The 27364-nt window shown below is 43.7% G+C and overlaps 2 protein-coding genes across 13 annotated transcripts; one reads left to right on the forward strand and one right to left on the reverse strand.

Annotated features, from left to right (window-relative positions):
• Positions 1 to 5129: 5129 nt before the first annotated feature.
• Positions 5130 to 15056, forward strand: LOC424111. Of its 2 annotated transcripts, none has more exons than XM_040703686.2 (9): positions 5130 to 5255; positions 5425 to 5565; positions 6483 to 6658; positions 6909 to 6971; positions 7537 to 7625; positions 8329 to 8597; positions 9201 to 11165; positions 12284 to 12413; positions 13964 to 15056. In XM_040703686.2, exons 2-9 carry the CDS (start codon positions 5427 to 5429, stop codon positions 14154 to 14156), a joined length of 3024 nt encoding a protein of 1007 aa, XP_040559620.1. In that variant the 5' UTR covers positions 5130 to 5255; positions 5425 to 5426; the 3' UTR covers positions 14157 to 15056. The 2 variants fall into 2 exon arrangements, with proteins under 2 accessions (XP_040559620.1, XP_040559622.1); XM_040703688.2 differs by having other exon boundaries at positions 5130 to 5183.
• Positions 14739 to 27324, reverse strand: IDH1 (isocitrate dehydrogenase (NADP(+)) 1, cytosolic). 11 transcript variants are annotated; one of them, XM_046943864.1, is made up of 12 exons: positions 27290 to 27324; positions 27128 to 27134; positions 26287 to 26395; positions 25137 to 25214; positions 24905 to 25032; positions 23024 to 23315; positions 21408 to 21513; positions 18705 to 18882; positions 18092 to 18243; positions 16935 to 17075; positions 16045 to 16207; positions 14739 to 15625 (listed from the first exon to the last, which is right to left on the reverse strand). In XM_046943864.1, exons 3-12 carry the CDS (start codon positions 26287 to 26289, stop codon positions 15532 to 15534), a joined length of 1335 nt encoding a protein of 444 aa, XP_046799820.1. In that variant the 5' UTR covers positions 26290 to 26395; positions 27128 to 27134; positions 27290 to 27324; the 3' UTR covers positions 14739 to 15531. The 11 variants fall into 11 exon arrangements, with proteins under 11 accessions (XP_046799820.1, XP_046799824.1, XP_046799821.1 ...); XM_046943868.1 differs by lacking the exon at positions 26287 to 26395; XM_046943865.1 differs by lacking the exon at positions 25137 to 25214.
• Between the last annotated feature and the right edge of the window lie 40 nt (positions 27325 to 27364).

Below are 27364 nucleotides of genomic sequence, written 5' to 3' on the forward strand. Positions count from 1 at the left end.
TGAAGCTCTTGTGTGTCTGTGCGTGCCCTACATTCGCAATTTGTTCACCTATGTTGGTTAAGTCCCACACCACTGTGCAGACTAGAAAGGAACCATAAAGTTTGTGGTCAGGTGGGCATCTAAGATATAAAGAGGTATGCCAATAAAAAGCCTTCATAAATCTCTATGCCCAGAAGCACATTATTTAAACATTCTAACATGCAGCAGGTGACTCATCAGAATAAAAGTGGAGTGTACAGATTCTAGAAGGATGCTAGAGGTTTCTGATGCCAGTTGTGGCATAATGAGGAAAGCACCAAGTGATCAAATTCCAGAGGCCTGAGTACAGTAGACATCTCCCTAGTTCAACTTCTCTTGTTTTTTTTCACAATTACATTTTCTGTTACAGTTCCTTCTCAGAGGTAATGAGAGATGCAGGAGGTTGAGATGGTGGGCAGATAATTTGCATTCACTACTTCTGACTTCTCAGCTGGTTTTCTGTGCTTCTTTCCTAAAGCCAGTAGTCTCACACTACTAGTGAGAAGTTATCGCTCAGACCCCTACAAGAGAGAAGTGCTGAGGAAAGCAGCAAATCGCTCATGTTTGCAGAGCTCTGCTGGTGTGCTGCTGAAGAACCTACGTGATAAATCTTAAAGATCTCTTCAATAGGAATGCTGTTCTGTGAAGATGAGTAAAAAGAGGGGCTTAGCTCTCAGAAGCAGTCTTTGAAGTGCATGCACAAAATCAATTTAATATCCCCTTCCTTTGATTTCTTAACTTTCATCTGAACTTAGTGCTGTTTTATTTTGCTAGTGCAACTATTGAGATCCAGTCCTACAGTTTGCTCACCGTTTTGCATTTGTGTGGAACAGGATACATAACCTATGCAAATGCATGGAGCCACCTACTAAAATTGTCTATTTAGTATTCTAGGTGAGACTTAAAGGCTACCTAGAAAAAAGTCAGATTTGTAGCATCTTCACTGTCTATATACTGTGCTGTTTATGAACAAAAACATTCAGAATACATTAAGTGCTTCTATACAAGTGCCATGCTTAGCAAAATCTTTTTTCTTGCTTTCTTACCATTAGCATTCCAGCATATGAAGATATCAGAGCTTCTCATTCAATTTTATTGGGGTACATGTATTGCCTGTGAACTGCCAAGTTTCTACATGATGTTTTGAACAAGAACATTATTAGGTTAGTGTTACAAAAGAAAAAAATTCCTGGGTCTGATTTACTGCTGCTTAGACTTATTTTCTCACTGGTGTAAGCCACTGCAACACCTGGGTCTTAGCTTTGCAAGACTTGCATTCTCTCTCTTGTCAGCACAGTCTGAGCATCTGAGTCACTTAGTGACAGCAAAGCAGTGTTGAAAAGTAAGTTGTGGACCTGAAAAGACAGAAGGTACCTCATGTGCTTTGTGCTATATTTAACTGAGAGAAAGACTTCCACAGGAAAATAAAAACATGAACAGGAAGACTTTCTTGGCTTATCTGGAAGATGTTATGTGCAGACATTAGTTTGTGCAAAATTCCCTTAGCCACAACAAAGCGTGGCTGTTTTCTCACTCGGGGTCTTATCCAGCAACCTATACTCAGACTGAGTGCTGCTATCCATGCAGGGAGTCCTAGGAATGATTGGTGCAGGGCTTCCATGCAATGGGGAGGGAATGGTGAATACCAGACAGAACATGTAGCCTTTCAGAGAAAAATGCATGTGCTAACATTCCAAAGAAATGGGTGGAAGTTTTTAGGCTTTAAAACAAGTGGTTCTGTACAAGTATCATAATTCAGCTAATGTTTCACAGTGTGTAGAGATGCTCACCAGAGAGCTCCATGCACATCTCCCTTGCAGAATGGCTGCATGTTGGTACTGTAGACATCCTGGCAGTGGTTGGACTTGATCTTTGGAGGTCCCTTCCAACACCTACAATTCTGTGATTCTGTGATAGATCTCCTAGGATCTGCTGGATGCTCCTTAATCAGAGTGTGAGACACAGCCGTATGAACTGGGAGAGCCTAACAGACAGAAGGTGCAAAACAAGGGAGGAACTCTGCACCTCCCTGCTCACTTTCCCTGATGCAGAGCAAGTTCTAGGCTGGAATGACTCTACTGTCACATGCATTCAGGACATCCTACACTGCAGACTGCATGTAAGCTCTAAAAGAAAATGAAGAGCATAGCAAAGAAAGTCTTTCATCTTTTCAATGAAAGATGGGGAAGGACTTACAGCTATTACTGAGTTAGGTATTACAGTTCTTTGCAATGAAAATAAGTCAAACTCAAATGCAGTGAATGAAGTTGTGGGTAGTAATATTCATACAAGAGTGTTTCAATCCCTTTCTGTATGCAGTTTCTTTCCATGGCTGGAGATACTCTAGCTGTCACTGTAATGCAAGTGTCTCAGTGAGATCTAGGATCCAATTGCATCCTACCAAGTATCTCTATCAGCAGTCAAACTTGAATATATTGGGAATATAGAATATGGGACACTTAGACCTACTACAAAAATCTGGTCAAAACCCATTTCCAGTCAGGATTGCATTAGAAGCTGAGAGAGAACCTAGTCAAGAAAGAAGACAGTGCACAGTACCAACAGTGATGGTAAGGAGTTTGGTGATGGGAAATGAGCCCACTTAAGATGAGCATCAATCCCAAGCATCAGCTAGCAGGTTGCTTGTGTTCCCATCACGGTGATGTATATTCTTTCACATAATGTGATCTATTAATCTGCTGCTGGTTCTGAGTTCCTTGGCACACAGCTTGCCCTCCCCACTGCGTGTGTTAATCTGATCTTTGGGGTACGAAGGCGGTTTAGCTGTAGATCACTGAACAGACTGAAAAGAGGACATGCTGGAAGAGATGAGATAAGGGCTGGCCTGACAGGACATAGTAAGAGAGCAGCTGGCACTAGGCCAACAAATTGACTGTAAAATCAAAGTACGTGCTTCACTTCCCTGCTCCAAAAAACAGGCTAATGACTTGCCTAGTAAGCTCTCTGTGTTACTGGGTATTGTTCCCATGTTCTCCTCTCATACACACTTGATGCAGGTAGTGCTTAATTTCTCAACTCTTGTAATAGCCATCAGGATCTGGGTTTGGAGCTTCTTTGACTTTGCTTACCTATGAGAAGTTTTTCTCTCTTGGTGCAGCTGTTCTTTTCTTGCCTCAGCCAGTGAATAGGAAATAAAGCTATGGCTGCACACAGGACTGTAACTATCACTTGTTGCTTAGAAACAATGCTACTGAGCTGAGAGAAATAGGAAAATAAATGCTACAGAGAAAAGGTTAATGCTGCACCCTAAGGCTGAGCTACCAGCCTCAAGCTAAATTATCCTTTTACTCTTTGAGGCATTAAGTTTCACTTTAGAGTGGCTAGTTGTAAATGTAGATGACTTAGTTGGCAAGGGAAGCTGAGACTGTTCATTGTTCTTTCTGACAGATCCCATTGCTTGTAAAAGGTGCTATCAGTATTCAGTAGATGTAGGGTTATAGAGCAGGGAAAAACCGGTCCTGTTTCCTCCCTAGAGCCTTTCTGGGGTTTCATCTGTGGTATGTATGGTATGAAGCTTTATAGCAAACAAGGATCCTATCACTTGCTGTTTCATCAATGTTGTGTTTTCACATACAGTATTAGGAAGAGTTCTAACAGCCAGGAAGTCCCAATACAACCTACTGATTTTTTTTCATCGCTGTCTTTCCAATGGATGCAGTGTGTATCTTGCACAGGGTAAATGACAGTAGCCTGTGCATCACCAGGACTAACCAGGCAGCGAGAGCCTTTTGGATTTTGTTGATTAGAAAAGTTTGCAGGCTGCAGTTCTGAATGTACAAATAGAATATGCAACTCCTTCTTCCTGGGAATGCATTTCTTGTGTCATTAGCTGCTTACCTATTAAACGGTAGCATGGGGTTTATGAGATGTGACCATAACGTCTCACTTTATGACAGCCTAAGAAAAATGCAGTTACAAAAGCAAAGGCATTACCAGGAGACGTTGATGTCTTCTAGGAAAAAGCCTACCTGCAATTTACAGAACTTGTGCTGTACTTTCTCTTCCTCCTTTCAATGCTTTGCTCTCTTTCAAAAGCCCGAGCTTTAGGCAGATGCAAGAGGTGGTGGACGTGGTTCTTTTACCTCCTGTGTCTTTGCCATGGGTGTGGGAAGCCAGGCAGGCAGCCACTGAAGGATGGTTGGAGGTTTGAATATGAGCTCTCTAAGTAGTATTAGATTTTCCTGGCTATTTTTGTAATTTCTATCTCCCTCTTTGGCAAAAGAGGCACCAAACTTAATGCTTCTCCATCTTTTAGTCCAGCTGTGGGGCTGACAATCAAGTTAGGCTTGGTTTCTGAGGGCATGCTGTTGGGCTGCTGTGGTTAATCCCATTCCCAGCTGAGCTGCTGCTCTTTGCTCTTCTTTGAAAAATGCAATCCTACTTACGTGCCTGTCTGCTGATGTCATTTGCTGAACTGTGCTTCATAAACTTCATGTTTCAGCTCTCCAATTGTGGATTTAATCACGCATGGAACATAAATGTTAGAGAAGGATATCTGAGTATCGTCTCTACACCATCGCATATGCAATGCCAATGATTCCCTGAGCAAGAAATAAAGGAATGTGCAAACCTGCATGTGGGCACCATCGCACAACTGATTCTTCTGGGCTGGTATGGAGATTGTTTTCAACTCATTACCAGATGGAAGGGGTCGAATCACTCAGTTGATGCCCACGACTTATATATCAGCCATAGGAGTACCATCTCACAAATGCTGCCCCTCGCTTTTGGCCTTCCCAGCCAGCCGTGGCAGCAGGGAGGCACATTTCTACCAGTCTCGTTTGTATTGCACGTTGGCCCCACGTCTCCACTGCAAGCTGTTCTCTGAACTGTGTGCTTTATTTTCTTCCTTTACGCTGCCTCCTTAAAATATTTAACAGCTGCACATGCGCTGTCAGCTTCTTGAAGATAGAGGTGTGTGGATAGAAATGCATTAATTTGGACTGAAATGTAAATTACCGAGGGGAAAAAAAGTCCTTTCGGAAGAGCTGAGTGAGAAGGAAAGCAGCACATCAGTATCACACCTCTTCGCACCGCCCGCCGGGAACTCCGCGGAGCCGCGCCCGCCCTGCCCGCCGCCGGGGCGGAGCGAGGCGAGAGGCGGGCCGTCTGCAGCACGGTTTGAATTCAAACGTCTGTGGCAGGTGGGGCCGCCGTTCCTGCCTCCTTCCTTTTTCAGGCGCGACGGGGGGGCTTTCGTTCTGAGGGGAGGTGAGGTGAGGGAAGGCCTTCGCCGGTGGCCGCCGGCTTAGGGGAGTGGGTGGTCGGTGGAGGGCTGGGGGGGGTTGTAACGGCCCCGGCGGGGCGGCGGCTCGGCGCGGGGAGAGTAAAACCTCCTCAGCAGGCGCCGCGCTCACCCTGCCTGGTGTTCCTCCTCTCCTCCAGCGATGGCGTGTTGGAAGGCCTCCGAAGTTTCCTTCGGCCTGAGCGATGTAAGAGAGCGGATGCGGGAGAAGAAGAATGGTGTCCTGAGGACCGCTAAGTTGAACGCCTCACTTGCATCAAAAATCAAAACGAAAATCATCAGTGAGTATGTTTTGTCTCGCGGTGTGTTTGTAGGGGCTGTTTGAACAGCGCCGGGGGTGGGGGGGAGGTAGGCTCTTAATGAGAGCGTTTATAGTTAAGAACTCCTTACCAGCATTTGGGTTTCTAGGGAATTTGGTACCCCTGCAAATGAATGTCAGGTGCCCCTCAGGTGTCCGAAGATGTCTGAGGGATATGTGATGGGCAAGTGTAACACAGAACCCATGGAGGAGCAGCTGGCACCTTCAAAGCAGCAGCTGGAGAGCATCTCTAGTGGCTCTGGACAACTCTCTCTGGGCAGCTGAATCCTCAGGGTCTGTATTAGCATCCAAGCAACAGAAGTAAATTGAGGAGGTATTTTAATGTTTATGCTTGTTATTGGAGAAGCTTGTCTGACTGGATTTACAGGGGAAATACTGGAGAAATAGTGCATAAAATTAAATATTACTGTTACTCCCGTTTATTTGTCACAAAACTGGGACAGATGTTTTGAAATCTGCTACAGAGGAAAGTAAGTGTCTCTCCTTTTTGGGTGGAGATGAGGACCGAGAGCTATAGCTGACTTTCTCAATCAGAAACATGCCTGTCTGTACTCAGCTCCCAGGCCGTACTATCATTCATCAAGAATTGAATAATAGGCTACTGGCTGAGCATGACCCTTTGAAAATGGAGAAGATATCTGCATCTCAAGTGTTTCAGGTTATTATGGAAAGGCTTCCTTGCTGCTTTCTGGAGAATTCCATACCTACCATCATATGGGAATTAATTACACTGCTGACTTTGTGTAGAGGACTATTGAGTTGTAGGTATGAGTCTGAGGGAAGGCTAATCTGGAAAGAGAAGAAAGTACGACAAGGGGGAAGAGAGGCATGGCTGAGACCTTGTATGCTGATTCAGTGTGTTGCTTCTCTTGCTTACAGACAACTCCTCCATTATTAAAGTTTCCCTAAAGCACAACAATAAAGCACTGGCACTGGCCCTCAATGCGGAGAAAGCTAACGCACAGCGGCTTGCCAAGGAGAAGGTCGTCTTGCAGATGGAGTTGGAGCAGTGCCACTTCCAGAATGCTTTTCTGCGAAACAAGCTCTGCTTCCTGGTATGGCACTAACAGAGTTGTCTCTGGGGTGGGCAGCGCTAGCACCTCCGCCTTGGGAGAGGTGCGTGGGCTGTCACTGATTGTCCATATCTTCTGCATCTGAAATGAGTCTCTGTTTACATGTATATTCCTTCCTTTAAGCTATGTTCTCCCCAGAGAACTATGCTTTTTTTATGGCTGACAGTATCTTTGTCGGAACAGATGTTTTGAATTAATGCCCTTATTGTTTCTCTGTGTTTCTTCAACATAGAATAACGTCTTGAAAGAGCTTGAAAACCTTGTGGAGTCAGTCAAGATGGCTCGACTTTCTGAGGTAAGCAGTGGGAAATGTGAACATGCTGCTGGTTGTACTGGAAAGGAGGCCGTGTTTGTCTCCTGCTAAATTCAGTGTTGAACACTTTTTCCATTTTTCTTAGCTTGCTTGAAATGTTCTGGCTGCGTCCTCGTTTTTAGCCTGGTGCTAATGTCTCTTGAAGTGTATGTAGAATCTTCCCACTTCCTAGTCTCAGATTATCTTAACTAGTTTAAGTTCATCCTTCTGCCTGTGGAGGCAGAATGTGATTCTGCTGCAACTCATTGCATATAATTTGCACAGTAAATGACTTCTAGTAAACCAGGAAGTTGCAGGCAAAGGCCTTGGCCACTATAGCTAATGTTCTCTTGAGAGATGGGTAAACTGCCTTCTCCGGGGGATGCAGGTCTGTTGAAACCTTGGAGTGGGAGGACAGGCCCCCTGGTTGTGCAGTTTTAAATGGAAGAGGGTCGCTGGCAGTATTTGACACTCTCCTGGGTGAAACTGAGCTGCTACTGTCTGTGTACGGGTGTTTGTACAGGTGACTGCAAGAAATTTAAACTCTTCCTATTTATCTGCTCTCCAGTTCCATACAAGTCCTCTGTCTAATGGCCAGAAGAACAGCATGACTGAAGATAGCTGGGCTGATGATGTTGCAGATGGTCATCTTCTGAGGTTGGCCTTAAAATCAGACGCTGAAATGGTTCTTGTGTTTTAAACGTGTGTCCAGTTTGTTTCTCATGACTTGTCTTCTCTAAAACATTCCTGTTCACTATTTACCTTTAACCTGTCTTTCTGCTGCCGTTACTCATCTTATTTGTCCTAGTGCCAAGTTTTTTTTTTTTTACATGAGCTTGCCTTTTTTTCTCTTTTGAAAACATCACTTTCAGATATATATATATATATTTTATGGCTGGAGAGTGCTCTAAGAGATTTCCTTCCCAGCCCATGTTGCCTCACACAGATGGTAGATCCTTTGGAGGAAAGGCCCTGTCCTTTGAATTTACTGCTGTGATGGTTTAATTGTAGCTCCTGTAAACAGTTAGATCCTATTTCTGCTAATGATGTATTCCTATGATCCTCTTCTCTAAGAATACTTAAACATGCATGTAGCTACATGGAAGAAGGCCGTACTTCCTTGTTGCCTCGGTGTATTTTTTTTCCTGCTTCTGCATATGTAGAGGTGCACTTTCCTTATGAATTGTACTTGCGCATAACATGAAAAATCCTGGGCAGGCAGTGCGTGTTCTTCAGCATCTGAAGCCTTCAGCAATGTATTGCAGCATAGTGGCTTTTGGGAGGTGAAAGCTGTGTTCTGTTGGATTCTTTAGCATGTTGCAGGTGTGGAACATACTCCGTTGCTGTTATTTCTCACCAGCACTGCAGCAATGCCACTGAGGGTGCCAGTTTCAAAGCCAAGAGATTTGAGACAGCAAAGTGGCAGCTCCACAGCAACACAGAAGTCCTCATTAGATCTTCAGAGATGTGCTCCTGATAAGCCCCTGGAAACTTTGTCTGTTGTTTCTGAGGATGCTTTGCCACCACAGTTTGTTGGGAAACCTCAGTCCCACCAGAAAGAAAATGGGAAGAAACAAAGTGAAGGAATGGAAGCACAAGAGGCTTTTCCTGACTCATGCCTTTTCAGAGGTGAGTGCATCTTCGTTGGTTGTTTTGGTATAATTTGGCATGTATGTAGTGCTATAGCTCCCCTTAGCTTGTAGCTATAGCTCCTGCCATTCTAAACTACTGTTAGGACCTGTATATTTCAGTGACACTGATATTGCAAGAACGATGGGTATCCCAGAGTGGGATGCCTCAGTGGGAACAGCTGGCATGTTTACAGTATCTCAAGACTACTCAACAGGTATCCTGAGTAAAAGGCACTGTACTTACATAAAGTTTTAAGAAGTGTCTGAAAATGCAGTTCCCTGGAATGCAATTGTGTTCATGTGCTACACAGCTCTTGTTCATGTGGATTTTTTCATATGAGTAATAACTCAAACTGATATTGAGCATCCCTTGATATTAGGGCTAGTTAAGGGATCTTGCTTTGGGGTGCCTTTGTTCTGACTGAAGCTGAGCAATTGTGTTACTATGGTGAGTTTGTGGAGTCTGGAACAAAAATCATGCTTTTTCTATCTTCTGGTTTTGTGGTAGGATTGCAGGGCATATTTCTTAATGGTACTGAGAAAGCTGACTTTTGCCTGCTTCATTTCTGAGTCTCAAGAATTAATTTTGTCTTTCTAACAGAGTCCTTGTGTCCTACCCAACATAATCTCAATGATTTGTCAGCACGTGCCCAGGAAAGTCATCCACTTCCATATGAAGATGAGATGGTGAGGCACTTCTGTGATCGTCTCTCTCAAGGGCACGTTACACAGAGAAGAAAACGTTCCACTTGGTTTGCATCAAGCACTCAGTCTTCAAGCGTGGATATCACCCCACATGTCAGTTCAACTCAGGCAACCTCGTGTAGTATTAAAAAGGATAGCAGCAGCTTCAGCGAGAGCAACACACAGCCACAGCTGAAATCTCCCAGCTCACTGGCTTCACCCGCTGAAGCCGCTGTTAGTCCCAATAGAGGGTTTCCAGTTAAAGAAGCTGCTTGTGATCAGCCACAGGCTGGAGAAACTGGGTGTAGTGTTGAAATAGGTTCCAGCTCCAATGAGGTCACGGAGTTTGTTCCTGTAAAGATTAAAAGTAAAGTTAACTGTAAAACTGATGAGAAAAAGACTGTTAAAAAAGCAAGTGGAGGAAGAAAGAAAACAAATATGATTAAAACCAGTGTAAAAAATGGTCCTGATATACCCCAAAGTGAAGAGAATACCCAAAATGCAAAGAAACCTATTTTATCAGAAGTTGCAGCGTGGCCTTGTGGGTCGGAGGCTTCTGATACGGAGCAGAAGGCTTGTGTTGGAGCTTTGGACTTGAAGAACAAAGGCTCTGGTGCAGTGCAATGTTCACATTCTCCTAATAATGTCAGAATCAGAAGAACATACATGGTGAGCCCACCACAGCTGAGTGATCTTGGAAGTGGTGGCGTAGTGCAAGTTAAGATAGATGAAATTGTTGAGTTCCCAAGCATGGAGAGCAGCTTGTTAAAAATCCCAGTTCATACTGTCTCAAGTCATGAAGTTCCCTCAGATGATTGCAGTCTGCAAAAGTTATTTTTGTTGAGGGATGGGACTTCAAGTGCACGTGCTTTACAGGAAGACTCATCAAATGTGCCCACAAAGAGTATCAGACGGAAAACCAATAGAAAAACTAGAGTAATCAGTCGAATAAATGACTTTGAGGAGAATTTGCTGAGCAGCATGGAAAAACTACCTGAGGCCAAAGCTGAAGAGCAGTGTAAAAGCAGCCAGATAAGGAGGAAGAAGACTGTCACAGAAAGCAGTGGTAGTGGTCAGAAGAATGAAGGCAATTTTGGGCCACTTACAGGTGTTCAGGGAATAGCTAAAGATGGCACAAAGGATTCACTAGATAAATGTAGAAAGAGGACTTATTTTGTCTGTCCTTCAGATCTTACAGGAAGCTTGGGTTGTGTCCAAACAGATTTTGAAAAGGATGAAATGGTACCATCCAGGTGTATTCCTGGGAGCAAAGCTAGCAAAATTCCCAGAGTTCAGAGGATGGTAGCTGCTCAGAACAACAAAAAACAATCAGAGGATCCTCAAGAAAAGGAGCAAACTAAAGTTGTCAACACCGATTCTTTGGAAAAAGAAGGCAATTGTGCACCAAGGCCTAGGAGGAGGAAGAGAAAAACCTCCGCTCCTCCAGAGACCAATTCTGTAGCCAAACAGAGTGATAGTGCCAGTGTCCTCCATGAAAGTTCTTCAGAACTTGTATCTAAGCAAACGGTACTAATTGAGAAATATTCCTGCCCTGCCAATCTGCTGTCTAAGGTGGATGCCTCCCTGGAAGAGCAGATAGCTGACATATCCCTTACAAACAAACTTACGGACCTCTCACAGAGCCTTGAGTCCTCCTCTGTCATCTGTTCTACAGATTTGCCTGTCAGCTGTGGGCTTACAGACCAGCCAGTTTCCAAAAACTCAGAGATTGAAGGCAACAGAACTCCAGAAAAATCCTCTCTTTGTCTAGAAAGCTCTCTGCTATTTAAAGCAATGGGGGCAGAAGAAGCATCTGGGGGAAGAAACCAGGTTGTGTCAAGTCTTAAACGTTGTTCCCAGAGTTCACCTTCACAGGAACCTGGTAAGTGGCAGAACGGGGAGGGGACCTGTATTTGGGGGTAAATACTAAAGACTGAAGACAATGCATATATTTCTGCTCCTCTTCTGTGCTTTAAAGATCAGCATGCATTTACTCTTCCACTTAAGCTGACCAGTCATTGCTGTGACTGCATGTGTATATAGTATACTGGCATTCCTTTAAGAACTTCAGATTGCTCTTAGATGCATGAACTTAGGAAAAAATGCTGGAAGCATGTCCTGTGAGTCCCTTCTTTTCCCACCTTGTTGTCCATGGGACGTGCTTGTCTATTTAGAAAACTGATCTCAAACAGTTGAAAGGTGTAACCTGATGCTCGCTCTGCCCATTGGTCAGCAGTATTGGTGCATAGAGTACGAACAGCCGGTTGTTCATGATGAGTGGTTATTGCTGCAAGGGTTTAGGCTTTTTAACTTCAGAATTTTTCATTGAAGGTACCACTTAAACTTTTTTTGAGGTGTTTTTTTCCTTCTTTTTCTAGTTGTTCCTGTCTCTTTGTTTTGTTTTCCATGGTATCTGGAGGTTGTATCCTGTGGCTTGTAGCAGTAGTTCAGCAGTTAAGCTTACTTTTTAGGGGTGGAGTTGTGTGGAGATTTCTTTTTCTTCTGTAGGTGTTCACAGACAGGCCTGTTCTATCTACAGGTGAGCTGTACTTTGTAGGGCCTTGGCTGACCTCACTTCCAAAGCCACAGTGAACACGGGCGGGGTCCTGCTTTATGAGAAGCCTTGCTGGAAGTCTCCTAGGTTGTCTGGGTGCCTTAAGCTTGCTTTCTGCAGGCTGCCAACTGGACACTAGAACTTTTGACTCCCATTTTTGCAGAAAGAGGTTACTAAATTTGAGCCCAATGATATTTGTAATATTAAAGATCTGTATTTTCTTCAGTGAGAAGCCTAATTTGATTAATGAGCTCACTTGTGAGGAACAAGCATAGAATTTTGGAACAAAAATGGTCTCCTGAGTTTAGAGGTGATGTGATTAGATTCAGGCTTAGGCAGTGTTCAGAGAAACCTGGTGATGCAGACATCTGGAAGCTGTATTTCTAAGGATATTTGCAAAGTATTTGGGAACATTGTGATCAGCTCATCTGTGAATGTCTCTTCAGAGATCAGGCCGCTACAGGACTTGACCAATGCCAGGACTCTATCTCTCATCCCCTGCTTGGAAGAAGTACCAGAACGCCCATCCAGGCGGAGACCGGACCCAACCTGCTACAGAGAGCCAAGTCTCAAGTGGTGGGGATTTAAACTATTAAGTCCATGATTTCTGCTATGCTGCAACTCCTGCTCTGCTCTCACTTGCTGTCCGGGGCTAAATACTCTGATGTTTTGTTGGTCTTTCAGTCCCTCCTACCCTCGGTGTTTCTGTGAGTTCCTCTTTACCACAGTGTGGTTAAGCATAAATGATGCATTAGCATACATGTGTGTAGGCTTCTGTCAGCAAGCTATCAAAAATATTATTTCCTTCACTGAACAAATACATCTCTTAGCAAGTCTGCATATGTGGTACCCTTGTGCTAATAAGCGGTTACTGGAAGGATAAAATACAGGACACAGGAGCTGGGAGAGATGAGTGAGAAAATGTAGAGGCCTTGCAGGCACCAAGGTCAGTGAAGAAGGAGGGGGAGGAGGTTCCCCTGCAGCTAGTGGAGAGGCCCATGGTGGAGTCTCCTGTAGCCCATGGGGTACCATGCTGGAGCAGATAGCTGTTCAGCAGCCCATGGCAGAGCAGGTGGATGTGGCTTGAAGGAGCTTGCAACCTACAGAGCGGGAGCCCACACAAGAGCAAACTCTTGGTCAGAACTGTAGCCTGTGAGGAGCTTATAGAGGAGCAGCTGCCTGTTTATTGCACCTGTGCTGGCGTAATTTGTTCCTGAAAAATTACATTCTGTGGTACGAATCCATGTTGGAGCAGTTCTTGAAGAGCTGCAGCCTGTGGGAAGTCCACATAGGATCGGTATGGGAAGGACACCATTATGTAGGAGACTCCTGCTAGAGCAGGGGGAGTGACTGTGAAGGAGTGGTGGAGATGAAGTGTTGGACTAACCACAGCCCCATTCCCCTGCGCTGCTCAGAGTAAAGAAATAGATAGAGTGACAGGAAAGATGTCTTTTTTGTGTAAATACTTGCTGCTTTAATCTGTTAGTAGCACTTAAATTGCCTTAATCTCCTTTATGCTGAGTCTGTTTTGCCTGTGACCGTAATTGCTGAATGATCTCCCTGTCCTTAACTCATGAGCTTTTTCTCATCATGTTTTCTCTCCCTGTGCTGTTGGGGTGGCAGTGAGAGGGTAGTATGATGGAGCTTAGCTAGCCACTGGGGTGTGAAACCAGCAAACCCTATGAGCAGGTTGGATCTATATTTGCTTTTTTTTTCTAGTGGATTTGAATACCAAAGCAAGTAGCTGCATGTTTTCACAAGCAACTGCTGGTTCACTACAGACAGTGGCTACTGTACTTTACAGTTAACTCTGTACTGTACATTTAGCTCCTAAATGATGTCTTCTGTTAAATTGGTCTTATTAAAATAATGTCTGTGCTGGCTAGGGGTGGTGAGACTGTTTTTCAGTATCGCTGTTTGAACTAGTGAGAAATTGGTTATATAATGAGTCACAAAGTGCTCTTTGTATTGGTACAGCTGCTGCTGTACTGTATAGGGAATAAACTTTTACTACTGAGTCATCTTATGGTAGAAGCATTTCAGTAAATCCAGAAGCTTTAGAGACTGAAATCATGTATATTCAAGAAATCTCTTGGTGGTTTAATCTCATATTTCTGGTTCTGCAGCAAACTGAGGCGGGGTGACCCATTTACAAACAGAGAGTTCCTCCACTCCCCTGTTTACAAAACCAAAAAGAAGAGAAAGCCCAAAACCAAGGAACTGACCAAGAATATCAAAGAAGAATGGCTTCCTGTAGGATGTTGTGCCAAGGCGAGCGAAGTAACATCAATGGGAGACAAGAAGCAAGAAGTGATGTAGTAGTTGAACACGTAGCCTATAAGTTCCTGCTTCTGTGTCTTTACTAGGATGTCTCTAATGTTCTGCATAGCTTTTTTTAAAGTGTAAATAAAGTCTCCTACATAGATAATATAAAAACCTTGTGACATCTATCCCTCCCCTGAGTATTGAATGTACAAACTTCATTTTATGAAGGGCTCCCCCACCTCAGTCGGGGTTACCTACTGATTTTGTGGGGCCTTTCTGTTTTCAAGGGCTTACCTTCCAGCTGGGGTCCTTCAAGGAGGTGAGCAGCCAGCCCAGTCTTATAGCTACACCTGCGTGGAGCTGCTAACCTGTCCTTGTGTTCCCATCATTCACAAAAAGTATCAAGAGAAGCGATAGCTTCAAATTCTTGTGCACTACCTGATGCTTACCATCACAGGGCAGCTGATGCATTACCACAAGCCACAACAAAATAAAACTTTGCTCTGAGATGGAAGAGGAAATTATTTCACATTTACATCATGTTCCAACTCTCTGGTCCAGTATGCAGTGGACTGTTGTGTTTCTGTGGCAGAATTTCACCATTGCTCCTACTCGCATAAAGGAAACACAGACAAAAAATGTTAGTTGGCTTTTATTTTAGTCTGAACTAAACTGTTCTTTAAAAAAAAAACAACCAACAAAAAGGATGGAATAGTTCTTCACAGTCATAAGCTGACTTGCTGTATCACAGTAAGTGTATGTGATACCTCAGACAACTGGAGAAACATTCTGCACCTTAATGAATTGCACAGGAGGGGGAAGACAGAACAGTTCCTATGATTCACATCCAGTCAGGAGGAATATATCTAAATGCACAGCCTGCATTTAGGATACTGCTGCAGTTTTATTAGGCTTTTAGCCTATAGGGTTTGTTTCCAGCATTTTCTAAGTGCTGTATCTGGCACTAAAAAGTACATGAAGAAATTGGCTGCGGTAGAGCTGTCACAATCCTGTGAGCTCACTTATACTCAGTAGACAGTACTGGACCAATAAGGACGTTTCTGATTTCTCAGGTCTGTTGGCCAGCAAGTCACTGCTGGTTTGACCAGAGGTGTGACACAGACTGGCTTTCAGTTAGAGAAGAAGAAAATCATAATAAAGTCGTAAGAGAACCTCAAGTTTGCTCAGAATGACATAAGGAATCTAGGCCCACAGTGAGCTTGAATACTATTACATTCAGCTGCTTAGCAAAGTAAGACTTGGCCTGGCAGCTCAAGAGATTTAAGAAAAAAGTGTATTTTAAACATTTTAAAAATGTATATGTTCATTTTTGTCTAGTATTTGAAATGTTACACAACAGTGATGTAGTGTGACATGGACTGCAGTTTAAGTGGGAATTTCTTAGCAGATCTCAAGTAGAACCCAAGCCTTAAAGTTTGGGCAGAGAGGCCAGCTTCCCCTTCAGGTTTGCAGCAAGCTTGTCCATGAATTCAAAGGTGTTCAGGTAGTCAGAACGTGTGACACTGAGGGAGGAAAAAAACAAGACAGACATTAGTTGAGATGCTGTTCAATGCTGTTCAAGGACCCAGAGAAGAGAAAGCCAGGTGCCTTGGGCAGTGAGGTAGGTCTCCATCCTAATGAACGGGCAGGAAAAGTTCTGACCAATGTACCCAGCCTGCAAAGAACTCCTTTATACTTTTATTTCCCCTCTGCCAAACATTTGCCACAGTAGCAAGGACAAGAGCATAGACTAAGGTACTTGGCACAGGGAATATTTCATACCCCATTTTTTTTCTGTAGCACTGGCTACAGAACAGCACTGTTCTGTGACCAAACTCCAGCACCATATACACTGAAATAACTTTCCAAAAAATGTTTTTCCAGAAAAACCAAGTAAGCAAGTCCCTGCCAAGCATAACTGATTTACACTTCATGCACTTACTTAGGCAGGCCTTTGATACAAGCAGCAAGGTCCTTTGTCATGAAACCTGATTCAATGGTCTCAATGCACACTTCTTCCAGGGCAGTTGCAAAGGTCTTGAGGCTAGTGTTGTTGTCCAATTTAGCTCTGTGAGCTAATCCTCTTGTCCATGCAAAGATGGAGGCTGAGAAAGAACACGAGATTACTCTCTTCCTTCTAGGATTCTCCTAGGATGTTGTACTAAACTTAGGTAGTACAGTAAGTATATATATATATATATTTTAACAATTACGCTGAAAACAGAAGAAAGTTAGGTGTTTTCTTTCCCACAGCAGACTTCCTATCTTCAGGTAGGCATCTCTGAGGAAAAGCAAAACTCAAAACTACTCCCTGACTCCTGATTTTTTCTCTTTGTGCCTGCCACTTTAGTTTGTTCCTCCCCAGCTCAGAAAGACCTGTAGTGGGACTCTGATTACACAGTAAGCTTTCCTTATGACAGAAGGGTGCCTCTTCTTTCTAGTAATACATTACACTGCATCTTTTTCTCACACGCCATTTTAGGTGAATTTATACTTAAAGTATGTAGACAATTTGATAGGTGGCTGTTTTTTTTTTGGACCATCAGAGAGGGCAGTAAAATAAAAAGCAACCATCTCAAACCATTAAGGGCAGTGTGACTATAAATCCATCACTTGCAGAAGAATGACAGCATGTCTTATAGGCTAGACTGCATGGAAATTATTGCTTGCACTCCAGGCCAGCCTGATTTTGCTCTGGTTGTCTCCGTGAAAGACAAGTGCATTGTGAACTACCAGTGTGGTGCTAGGCCCTTCAGAAAGGATGTGGATTCTTACTCCAAACCTGGACTTTCATGTGTAGAGATCACTGAAGGGCTGTGAAAGGAAGCTCACCAATGGGGTTCGTGGAGGTTTCTTGGCCTTTCTGGTGCATGCGGTAGTGACGAGTAACCGTGCCATGTGCAGCTTCTGCTTCAACAGTCTTGCCATCAGGGCAGATCAGCACGCTGGTCATCATGCCCAGAGAGCCATAACCTACAGAATACACAGTTCAGTCTTCTAAACAGAGTGCTCATCTAAATTCCCCTTATTTCTGCCATGAGAGTGTTTTGTGAACCCTGCTGCAAGCATTCTTCAACACCAGAACTGCTGCAACTACCTGGCTAGTTCTGAAACTTCAAAACAACAACTCACATGAGCAGTGCTGCTGACCGACAAGGTATAGATATGTAGATATTTTGCCCCATTTCAAGAACATTAATATTTCCACCTAACTTGCTGGATGGTTGTGGGTTTTTTTTTGGTTGTTTGTTTTTTGTCCTTTTTTTTTTTTTTAAACAGAGAATCCTAAGCAAGTAGTGTTGGGCTGCCAGTTGCTACCTCACCAAGAGGGGATAGGAAACAAACCGATTCCATGTCAGCGTCTGCTTCAGTGAAAGGAACAGTCAGCTGGCAGAACTGGACATTCGTGCCACCTCTAACCCTGCAGGTTTCAGAGATCTGCGTGTTTGAAAGCTTCTTTGTGCAGCAATCCAACACATCTTTGTTCCATGGGAGGCAGTTTACTGGCCTTAACTTAAGAAAGAACATTTCACATAAAGCCACATCTTGCCCTGTGGGTTTCTTCATCTATATTTGTTTTGGCATCAGGCAGTTTGATTACACAGGATTTTGGTCAAATGCTACAAATGTATGAAGTTTAACACATGGCAGCTAGCTTTAGGTCTTCACATTTTTCTTGCTTATCTGTATAGCACCGGTATTCTCACCACTCATCAACCATTACAATGGAAAGGCTATTGGTTATTATATTGCTATCTGGTAAAGGAGTACAATTAAATACGTGGTCTACGTTCAATGGACCTTCTTGTCAAAGTGAAATCAAATTATCTGCCTGCTTGATAGCTCCCTGACTGGCCACAAGTATGAAATATAACTTCTGAGACCCATCACCATCTCTTGGGCCATTACATAAGATATGACAGAACACTGTTAGAAACTACTATTGAGTTTACTTAAGCATAGCACAGGACAGAGGAAACTTCTCATACCTTGTGCAACAGAGTCAGACTGCACATCCCCATCATAGTTCTTGCAGGCCCAGACAAAGCCTCCTTCAGATTTCAGGGCCTGAGCAACCATGTCATCAATGAGCCTATGTTCATACCAGATCTTCTTGGCTTCAAACTGGGACTTGTATTCTCTGGAAAACAAAAATCGGAGCACCCTGATATACAGATGAAAACAGGATGCACAGTTTGTGCAAGTAAGTGTGCAGAGTGAGGTGTATGGAGATTTAAAAAAAAAAATCCAGAAGAATTTTCATCATCTTTGCTCTTTTCCTCTTCCTCAATTGTTACAGCCAATGCAAGTCTGTTCAGAACTGTGGGAGAACCCATAGAGAATCTGTGGCTCTCTGTTAGCGGAGATGAACAGCATAACCAGATGTAGCAAAGCCTTAAGTACTGTGTCCTGTGGGACTACTGTGTCCTGTGGGACAAGGGAAACTATGACAGAAAAGGTGTACAGCCCTCCTGAAGGGTGTTTGCCATTAATGCAAAGTGTCTGAAAATACTGAATTAACTGCAAAAGTTCACAAGACTCGACATGTTTCTGCTGCAGACTGATGCACTGTGGTAGGAAGTACACAACCATCACAATTACCTGTCGTAGATCTCTTGGAAGATGTCTTTAAAGCGGCCATCATATCTCTTCAGGATGGTATTCTTGGTGCTCATGTAGAGGGGCCAGCCTTTAGACAGCGCCATTTGGAAGGAACTATGGGCAAAATCCTTGATAGACTGGTCAAGATTATACATTCCCATGGCTACACCTCCACAGCCTGTTAGCAGAAGAACAGACAGAATTCAACTAGGTTTAGTTTTGGTTAAGGATTTGCCAGTCTCTTCATAGCATACTCTGGCAGGTAGGCTGGCATTACTCCCAGGTCTCTTGACAGACTTTTTGTTCTCAGACTGATTATTTCAGGGAAAGATTCACTTTGCACTATCAGCTCAAAGCTGGAACAGTTCTGTAATGCATGGATATGTAAGATGTTTTTGTTTTACAGCTAAGTACATCTTAACACCTAATACCCCTAAGAAGTTTCTACCTAATCCACATTAAGAGGCAAAACTGACAGGAATGAACGTGTTTGAATTTCTACTAATGGGATAAATAATAGCAAGTATTTTTCACTGAAGCAGCAGTTTGGAAGAGAAGGTTCAGTCAGAGCTAAAAATGGGTTTGTTCATATTACGTTCCTTGTGCCTTCAGACTTCCATTATGTTGCAGAACTAGCTCCAGCAACAAGAGCCTGCTTTGTCCAAGCATTCCTGGATATCTTCATTGCATGTGCCTGGCATGCCCTACAGCTTTATTTCCACTTACTCAGGCTCCCTTCCAGCAAGTTGTGGGAAAAACTTACCACTCATCTAAGTGCAAGGTAAAGCCTTGAAAAGGCTCTGAAGAACTATCAGTATTCACATAACTTATACAGTATTATGTAGATGTATTAGAAGCACACACAAACTTACTGACCAGTTTATTTGGGGGGAAAAGTCAGCATTCAGAACATTTGAAAGGCTGAATGTGGATAAGAGTAGGATGTTAGACTTCATAGTAAAGCTTTGTCACTGACAGTGAACAGCTATTCATGTTTGTAGTAAAAAGTAGATATACTCTTCATTTCAAGCATCTTACTACCACCACTGCTGTAATTTGTTGTGCCTTCAGCAGTGATCTTTGCTCTGGAAACACTCCACATTTGTTTTATTTTGGAAAAACAAAAACAAAAAACAAAAACAAACAAACAAACAAAAAATCAACCTTTCCAACAGCAATTTGTTCTTACATCTAGGTAATTACTATATGAATATGCATGCAAGTGAAATAAGGGAAAAGCCAGAGATTTATCTGCTTGCAATGATAGTAAGGTCATTGAAGTTGGTATTGGCATGGAATGGAACTCTTGTTTCTAATGAAAATACACGTTGTTTCCCTGCTTCCCTTAGTGAGTCAGGGGCAGAACAAGGTCTCATACTCAGGAGAACATGGTTTTGCACTTAGCTATGGCAACAGCTCTTAAGTTTTATTCAAATACTTATTTACATACAAAGAAAAATCTTCTTTCAATCCTACTGTGAACTCAGATTTCTTGAATCAGTATCAAGATTGAAAGCATCTTCAGCAACAGGAAAAGCTTCCCTTATGGACTGTGGACATGTACTGGCACAGCAGCACACAGAGATCTGCTATCTCTGGTACTACCTTGCTTTCTGCTTGCTGATGCAATGCATCAGGACAGTGAATCATCTGACAGCTAAGACTGCCAGATATCTTCACTACAAGCTTGCCAGTCATCTATCAAATGAAAACACATTAGAACTGGTGGTGAAGCAGGTGAATTCCGTGTAAAAGGCTGTATAGCAAGAATGCTAGAGATTTGGTTTTCTGCGAGCAAGAATGCCAGAGAAATCAACTGCATTAATAGAGCAGTTTGGTTTGGGAAACGGTACCAAAACACATACCAACTGCTAATCTGTGTGGTTTTATGTCAATGTATTAGGTCACTGTAGCTAGAAACAAAGCATTGCCTGCTCATGTACATACGTTACCATCAAGCTTTAAATCCTGAACCTTTTGACCATTAACAAGACAAGACAGATAACCAATGTAAAGTCTTCCCTGGTCCTGCCCCTACATAAACATTCTGGTTTCTAGAAGGGTGTAATTGTTTAATTGTTTTATGCAACACAGCCCAGCACTGTCAGAACTCCTCTTTCCGAGCCTAGCAATACCTGCATCAGGAAAGTAGTATTGCCAGGATACAAATACCTTTGTGAATGCATCTATGAAAATAGTTATAGCCTACACAGACAGGAGTACTCTTGTCAAATTTCCTACCTACCTTGGGGAATTAGTATCAGTTCTCATTTTTATTGAGAGACTGCTTAATAAGGGTACAAACTGTGAAAGCTATGTAGAGCACAGTAAGACAAACTACAGCCAGGAAAAATTGTACCTGGATTGCTCTTAAATATAGTGCCCCTCAGATCAAGCATTATTTAGATAGCAAGTTCCCATCTAAACAGAGGGAAGAGCATGCATGTCACTACCAGAGTCATTATACAAGGAAAATAACAGGTGACCAACCTAGCACAAATATGTATTTGATGTGCTGCTTTGACCCCAGGAAAGTTTCAAGTAACTTTCAGCACTTCCCGGACAGATGAAAAAGACCCAGGCCTTCTCCATCCTTTACCTCCCAAAGAGATACTGTACCATCAGACAGATCTGACTAATAATTCAAAGTCGGATTAAACCAAGAAATATCAGTTCCAAGCAAAACTTAGAAATAGTACCTACTTTCAAAGTTATGGACCAGATAGGTGACTGGTTTGCCTCCATCTCCTGGAGTGTATGTCATCTCTACTTTTCCAGGCCCAGGTACCACAAAATCGGTTGCTCTGTACTGTTAAAAAAAATTGCCATGATAATTTTATGGTAGTTTTATCTATCAGGAGGACAGAACCATGAAGATAAGGTGGATAAGGTGCAGGGATGCATTTACAATAAATAAATCTGTTGAATAGGCTCTGTTTAAACTGGCCGTGTGGTCCTTGGATTATCTTACTGGAGAGGGAAGAGAAGTACCCAAGGGTCTGCCTGTGTCAGAAATGATTATCCTCTTTCATGGGAAAATGCTTGCAGATTCTTGGGCTCCGTCAAGTGGATGAGCATATATTTTTGCAAATGCACAGAAGTTTTAAAGTGCCAAGTATTCAGAGTGCTTCATGGCTTCTAAGTAGAAAGCTTTCCCCTCCCTCTAAGCCATTCATGTCACAACCACTGATCTCACGAGTAAGGCTAAATCCTAGAGGATCTTAACAAAAGCCACTACTTCTACCCACTGTAGTGCAGATTGGCTTTCCAGATGTCATAAGAATTTGGTGTTCTATAAATTGTTACACATTTTCCCAACTACCCTGAACAGTACTATTTACTGTTACATTTCCTTGAAGTCTGTCATCCTTTTTCCAATAGCCTCTTTCCTATTGAGATAATCTGTTCCTTACGGTGTTCTGAAGTTACAAAAGCGTCTTGCTAATATGTCCTGTACTTTATTCCTTTCGTTTTAATCTTGTGCTTTGGCAGGGTTTTAATCCTTCCCCTTTAATCCACTGTTAATTATTATTTGACCTTCTCGGTTATTAAATACTACTAAAGGTGCTGGACCACACTTCCCCCCCCTCCCCCCTTCAGTATTGATCCTTATTATTTTACCATCCCATCCCAGCTTATCTTACAACTCTTCCTCTGTTTTGGATTTACTCATTTGAGTAAACAGTCACTCTTCTTGAAAGACTCTCCTTCTGTCATATTTGGTTGCTTTGCAGGGCATCATTACCCAGGGAGCAGTATAGCTGATATTTGTTCTCTAAACTGCCCAAAGACAACTACACTGAGTGCTATGTGATCATTTCCTGTGGCTGTGTGCTATCTCCACCAATGGCAGTTTCCCTGTTTCATTCCACAGCCTGATGTGTCCATTATGAACACCATGTAGGAGTGCTGTCTAAACCTCAGCTGTTGATACCAAGTTTAGAAGACAGATCCAAGTTCAAAAAAGTAAGAAAAAACACCACCCACACACCAAGGCAACTTTCCTCACTTCTACAAATCGCTCATGTCTGATTTTATTATGAACAACATTTGAGGAAGATTCTGCAGAATTGAGGAAAACAACTCAGAGGAGTGGGTTCACCCCATGTTTAGGTAAATCCCTGTGTAATCTAAGCACAGCTCACAAATACTGTCTATACAGCTGCAGTGTTTAAGGAACAAAGGCATGAAACAGGCTCTCCCACTCCTTGCCTGGTGCTGCATAAAGTACTAGTGAGTAGCTACTTCCAGGTGGGAGTCCTAGTTCAGGACAAAGACTGTTCAGATAGATAAGAGAGGTAAGCACTGAAGTGACTCACTTGATCCCCGTAAGCATGACGGCCAATGACAATGGGTTTCACCCATCCAGACACCAATCGGGGGATGTTCTTGCAGATAATAGCCTCCCTGAAGACTGTTCCACCTAGGATGTTCCTAATGGTCCCATTAGGAGACTTCCACATCTGCTTCAACTTGAACTCTTCTACTCTCTTCTCATCGGGAGTGATGGTGGCACACTTGATGCCAACGTGATATTTCTTTATGGCTTCAGCAGCTTCCACAGTCACTTTATCATTTGTAGCATCACGATGCTCAATGCCCAAGTCATAGCTGTAACAAACCCACAAACAGTCAGAATTGCCCAGGGCATTGGTTCACATCCAAGAGGAAAGAAACCGGCCCCCGTAATTCCAGCACTCTGCCATAACTGAAGTTATTCTTCTCCCACTCCAGCAGCATCCACACTAATAGAACACATATACTCTTATGTTGATACTTCAGCTGTCGGTGGGAAGGTATACAAAAATGCAGCTTCAGTTTATGGCCGAGCCTATCTTCCAGCACAGGACACAGCCTGCATCTTCGCTTTCTCTTTTGAGTTTCTTGGCAATGGAACTTTCTGCCAGGCTTTCCTCATGGTATGGAACAGCACAATCCCCAAGTGAATATTGGCCTTTATTTCAAGTCTCTTGTACTGAGGGTTTTTGCTTCCTTAATTTAAGGAAGTACACAAAGCAACACCAGGCTTCAAATTGAAAACGGCTTTGACAATGGACCCACAATCCTGCTCTGGCAACACAACTGCCAATAGTATCCCTCAAACGCTCAGAGGAAGCACGTTTCCTACACTCACTGTTTTAACAGCTTTCTGAGAGTGCCCAGCGTGGGACAGCCCTGAAGCACAGCCAGCTCTGCATGAATCTAGCCATTGTGCAGGCTCAGCTAGGGGTCTGCATTGTCCTCTCCTACCCGTCTTTGAAAACAGATGTTCTCCAGACTGTGCATGTATACTGTGCTGCTGAGTTCCTGTTTGTCCGGTTCTCAACACTATCAAGGAGAAAGCATGATGTAGGTGGCATACAAATGACTTCAAGAGCAGAGTACAAGGTCAGACTTGTGGGTTTATTAATGGCAGCTACCACTGAAGTCCTCTTTCCACACAGAAAAGAGCAACACTGCTGGATATTTATCTAATAATTAAAGCTTAGTGGCTAGAAAGGGAAGGAACTGTTTGTTCTGCTTGACCAGATGCTATACACAGCACGTCCCTTTTGCCATACCAGCTACTAGTATTTGTTTTTCCCAGAAGGGAGTGTGGAGCACAGCCTATACTCAGGGAATAGTTGCAACAGTGAGCTTACACTGCCAGCAGCACAAGTCAAGCTTTGAGGAAATATGTCAGAGTTTGTGCCCTACAACTGCACTTCCACCCTCTGGGCAGGTCTTCAGAGATGGCAAGAAGCTCTAGACCTGCTCAGAGTTCACAGATGCTAGGCTTCAAGCCAGGGAATGGCTGAAATACCCCATGCTCCTAATTCTTTAGGCTGCAGGAAGCCATGCAGACTGCCCAGGTACTGGAAAATGAAGATAGGAGAAGAAAACGCAAACCATGATGGTGGGGGAACTTCTTATTAAGCATTCACTGCTTACTGCTGTGAAGAATCCCCAGAGAGACTACCAGGGGAGAGTTAACCAAGGTACCTTCACCGTGAGACCACATTTTTCACAGTACTTAGTGAGATTGGCCCTTGAGGTAACAGCCAGAGAGTCAGCTTTGAATGATACCAGTATAAAAAGGGCTAGTTAGCCTCTCCACATAAGTGCTGGAGGAGTGATAAGACAGTAAGTGAAACTTGAGCAATGCTTAATGACATGCAAATTGCAGTACCAATTGGCTGAATGTCATGAAGAGCAATTACCTGTGCAAATCCAGATCTACATAAGGAAAAATCAGCTTTTCTTTAATTAATTCCCAGATGACCCGTGTCATTTCATCTCCTTGCATCTCCACAACAGACCCTCCATGGATTTTTTTAGACATCTTGATCTGCAGTAAAAAACAACAACAAAAAACCTCTAAGTTAAAAACTACCACCACACGTGACCAACACATGTATTCTGCATGTTTACAACACAATTAGAGGTACTAACATTGCATGCACAACCACTTCTGAAGTCCTGAAAAAATCTTAATGGTACTGTTCGTGGAATCTCAGTTCCCAGAGAGATCTGGGGATAAAGTGAAAGTTTAACAGTTGAGATTTAAGGGCATGGGCTTAATTCAGAGCTTTAATTATGGTTTTACAAAGGAATGTGAAAGCATGGTCAAACTCTTTCCACCCAAATTTCACACCAGTAGATGGGCACTTTTAGAGATTTCACCTCCAGTCCAGTTGCCTGCTTCTCTTATCTTTTTTTCTGAAAAAAATGCAGGTTGACATTTATTTTAATGATAGCTCAGCCTGCTGGCACTAAGATTAGTGCATCAGATTCTTTAATGGCTTCCTCCTCCAGGGAAGAAGGAAGCAGGGACACAGCGACAGTATTTTCTCCCGGCAAGCTTTACTTCTGCTGGTCAAATAAACATTGGACACACTTGTTTTCTACATGCAACAGAAGTTTCCCAAGATATTTGTTCAGCCTTAAAAAAATAATAATCTGAACTCTACCCCTCCAGTTGTACTTTGTTCCTTGACAAAAAAGAAAAACACAACCACCCTGCAATCCATTCAACTTCTCTACCACAGTGCTCTGCTTTTTTTATTATCTGGTTCCTTGGTTCTCAACTCCAATTATGCAAGAGCTATGACTTGGCATTTTCTTCCCCCTCTAAGACAGTCCAGCTCTTGTATGTAGCTGCTGGAATAGTACAGTGAGGCACCAAGCTCTTGTGCCTGAACTTACAGTCTCACAGACACTGAGCTCCATGAATGGCTTTACCTAATGAACAGGCTCAGTGTTCAGTAACTCACAACCTTGTTTTACCCAATTTAATATGAGCACATAAAGTTGAAAAATGAACCAGTCAGGTACTTCTTTCCTACAGAAAGGTAAAGCCTTGTCTCATATTTGGTCTTCCCAGTTCTCAAGAGAAAGTTTAACACCATTTGTTCACACTGCGCTTATGCTCAGTTTACTTATACAAGTATTTTGGGCCCACTTTCCAGGAACAGCAATGTAAATGAGGACTGTTTACAGTCCCATGGCCTAGGCACATTAGCCAGGAGACTCTAGTTTGCCTTTTAGTACTTGCACAGCCTGAGAAAAATTGGTTATTCATTTAAGCCACAGCCCCACCCACCATTACTCGTTCTGTGGTTTGATCCTTATTTAAACGAGATCAGACAACACCAGTCTTCTCATAGCAATAGGTTTTGCAAAACTTGCTTAAGAACTCTGCAGCTGCGTTGCTGTGAGGGAGAACAAAGATAGACAAGATGTGCCTCCACTGAGATAAATCCCCCTGGAGCGGTGGAACAGACGCTGCTTCAGGAGCTGACAGCACCCTGCAGGTCTCCCTGGCCACAGCCCCAGCACCCTTCTTCCCTCAGTGGCAGGGCCAGCTCGCCAACAGCTGCACTTCCCTGAAGAATTCCTCTGGACTTCGCTCTTCTGTCACCTTTTCACTTCGGTCTTGTACTCTACAGAGCTGCCAAAGGTCAGCAAGGGGCCTACAAGAACCTCCTTCTCCGCTTAACCCAAGCGGTTTAAAGCTTCGGCGAATTCTAAACGCTCCTTGGTTTGCGGCAAGCACTGGGAGCCAGCAGTCGCTAATTAACTATTGCAACACCTCCCAGAGCAGCCTTACAGGAGCCCTCCGGCTCGGGCTCGCCCAGTGCGCGCTGCAGTGCCTCCCAGCCCACCGCCCCTACTCCCACACCGCCTATGACAGCCCGCCGCAGCCGCACCCGAGCCCATCCCCAGGCCGCAGCACGGAGCGGACCGTCACCAGCCCAGCAACGAGGGCTGCGGGGCCCCAAGCGGGGCGTCACGTCGCGGGGCGCTGCGTGGATCGCGAAGGGAGGAGCCCCGCGTCCCAGAGCGGGTCCGAGGGGCGGGCACCCTGCGGCGGCTGGAAGCGTTCAGAGGCACCCCCAATAGAAAGGGACTGGTACAGCCGAGCGGCCACAGCTCTGTCTTACCGACACACTAACAAAAAAAAAAAAAAATACATTAAAGAAAGCCAATAAAAAACGAACCCCAACCCAGTCAGAAATCCACGCCGCAAAGAACACCACAGCAGAGAGTAGGACAAAGGCACGGCCGCGGCCCCGCCCGCCGCAGGCCGGGCTACGCAGCGTTACCTGCTGACACTGCGCTCCGCCGCTCACGACACTGCAGGGCCGGGCCTGGCGCGGAGCCCTTTATGGGGCCGCACC

The sequence above is a fragment of the Gallus gallus genome, chromosome 7, assembly GCF_016699485.2.
Source record: "Gallus gallus isolate bGalGal1 chromosome 7, bGalGal1.mat.broiler.GRCg7b, whole genome shotgun sequence".
Classification (NCBI taxonomy): Eukaryota; Metazoa; Chordata; class Aves; order Galliformes; family Phasianidae; genus Gallus; species Gallus gallus.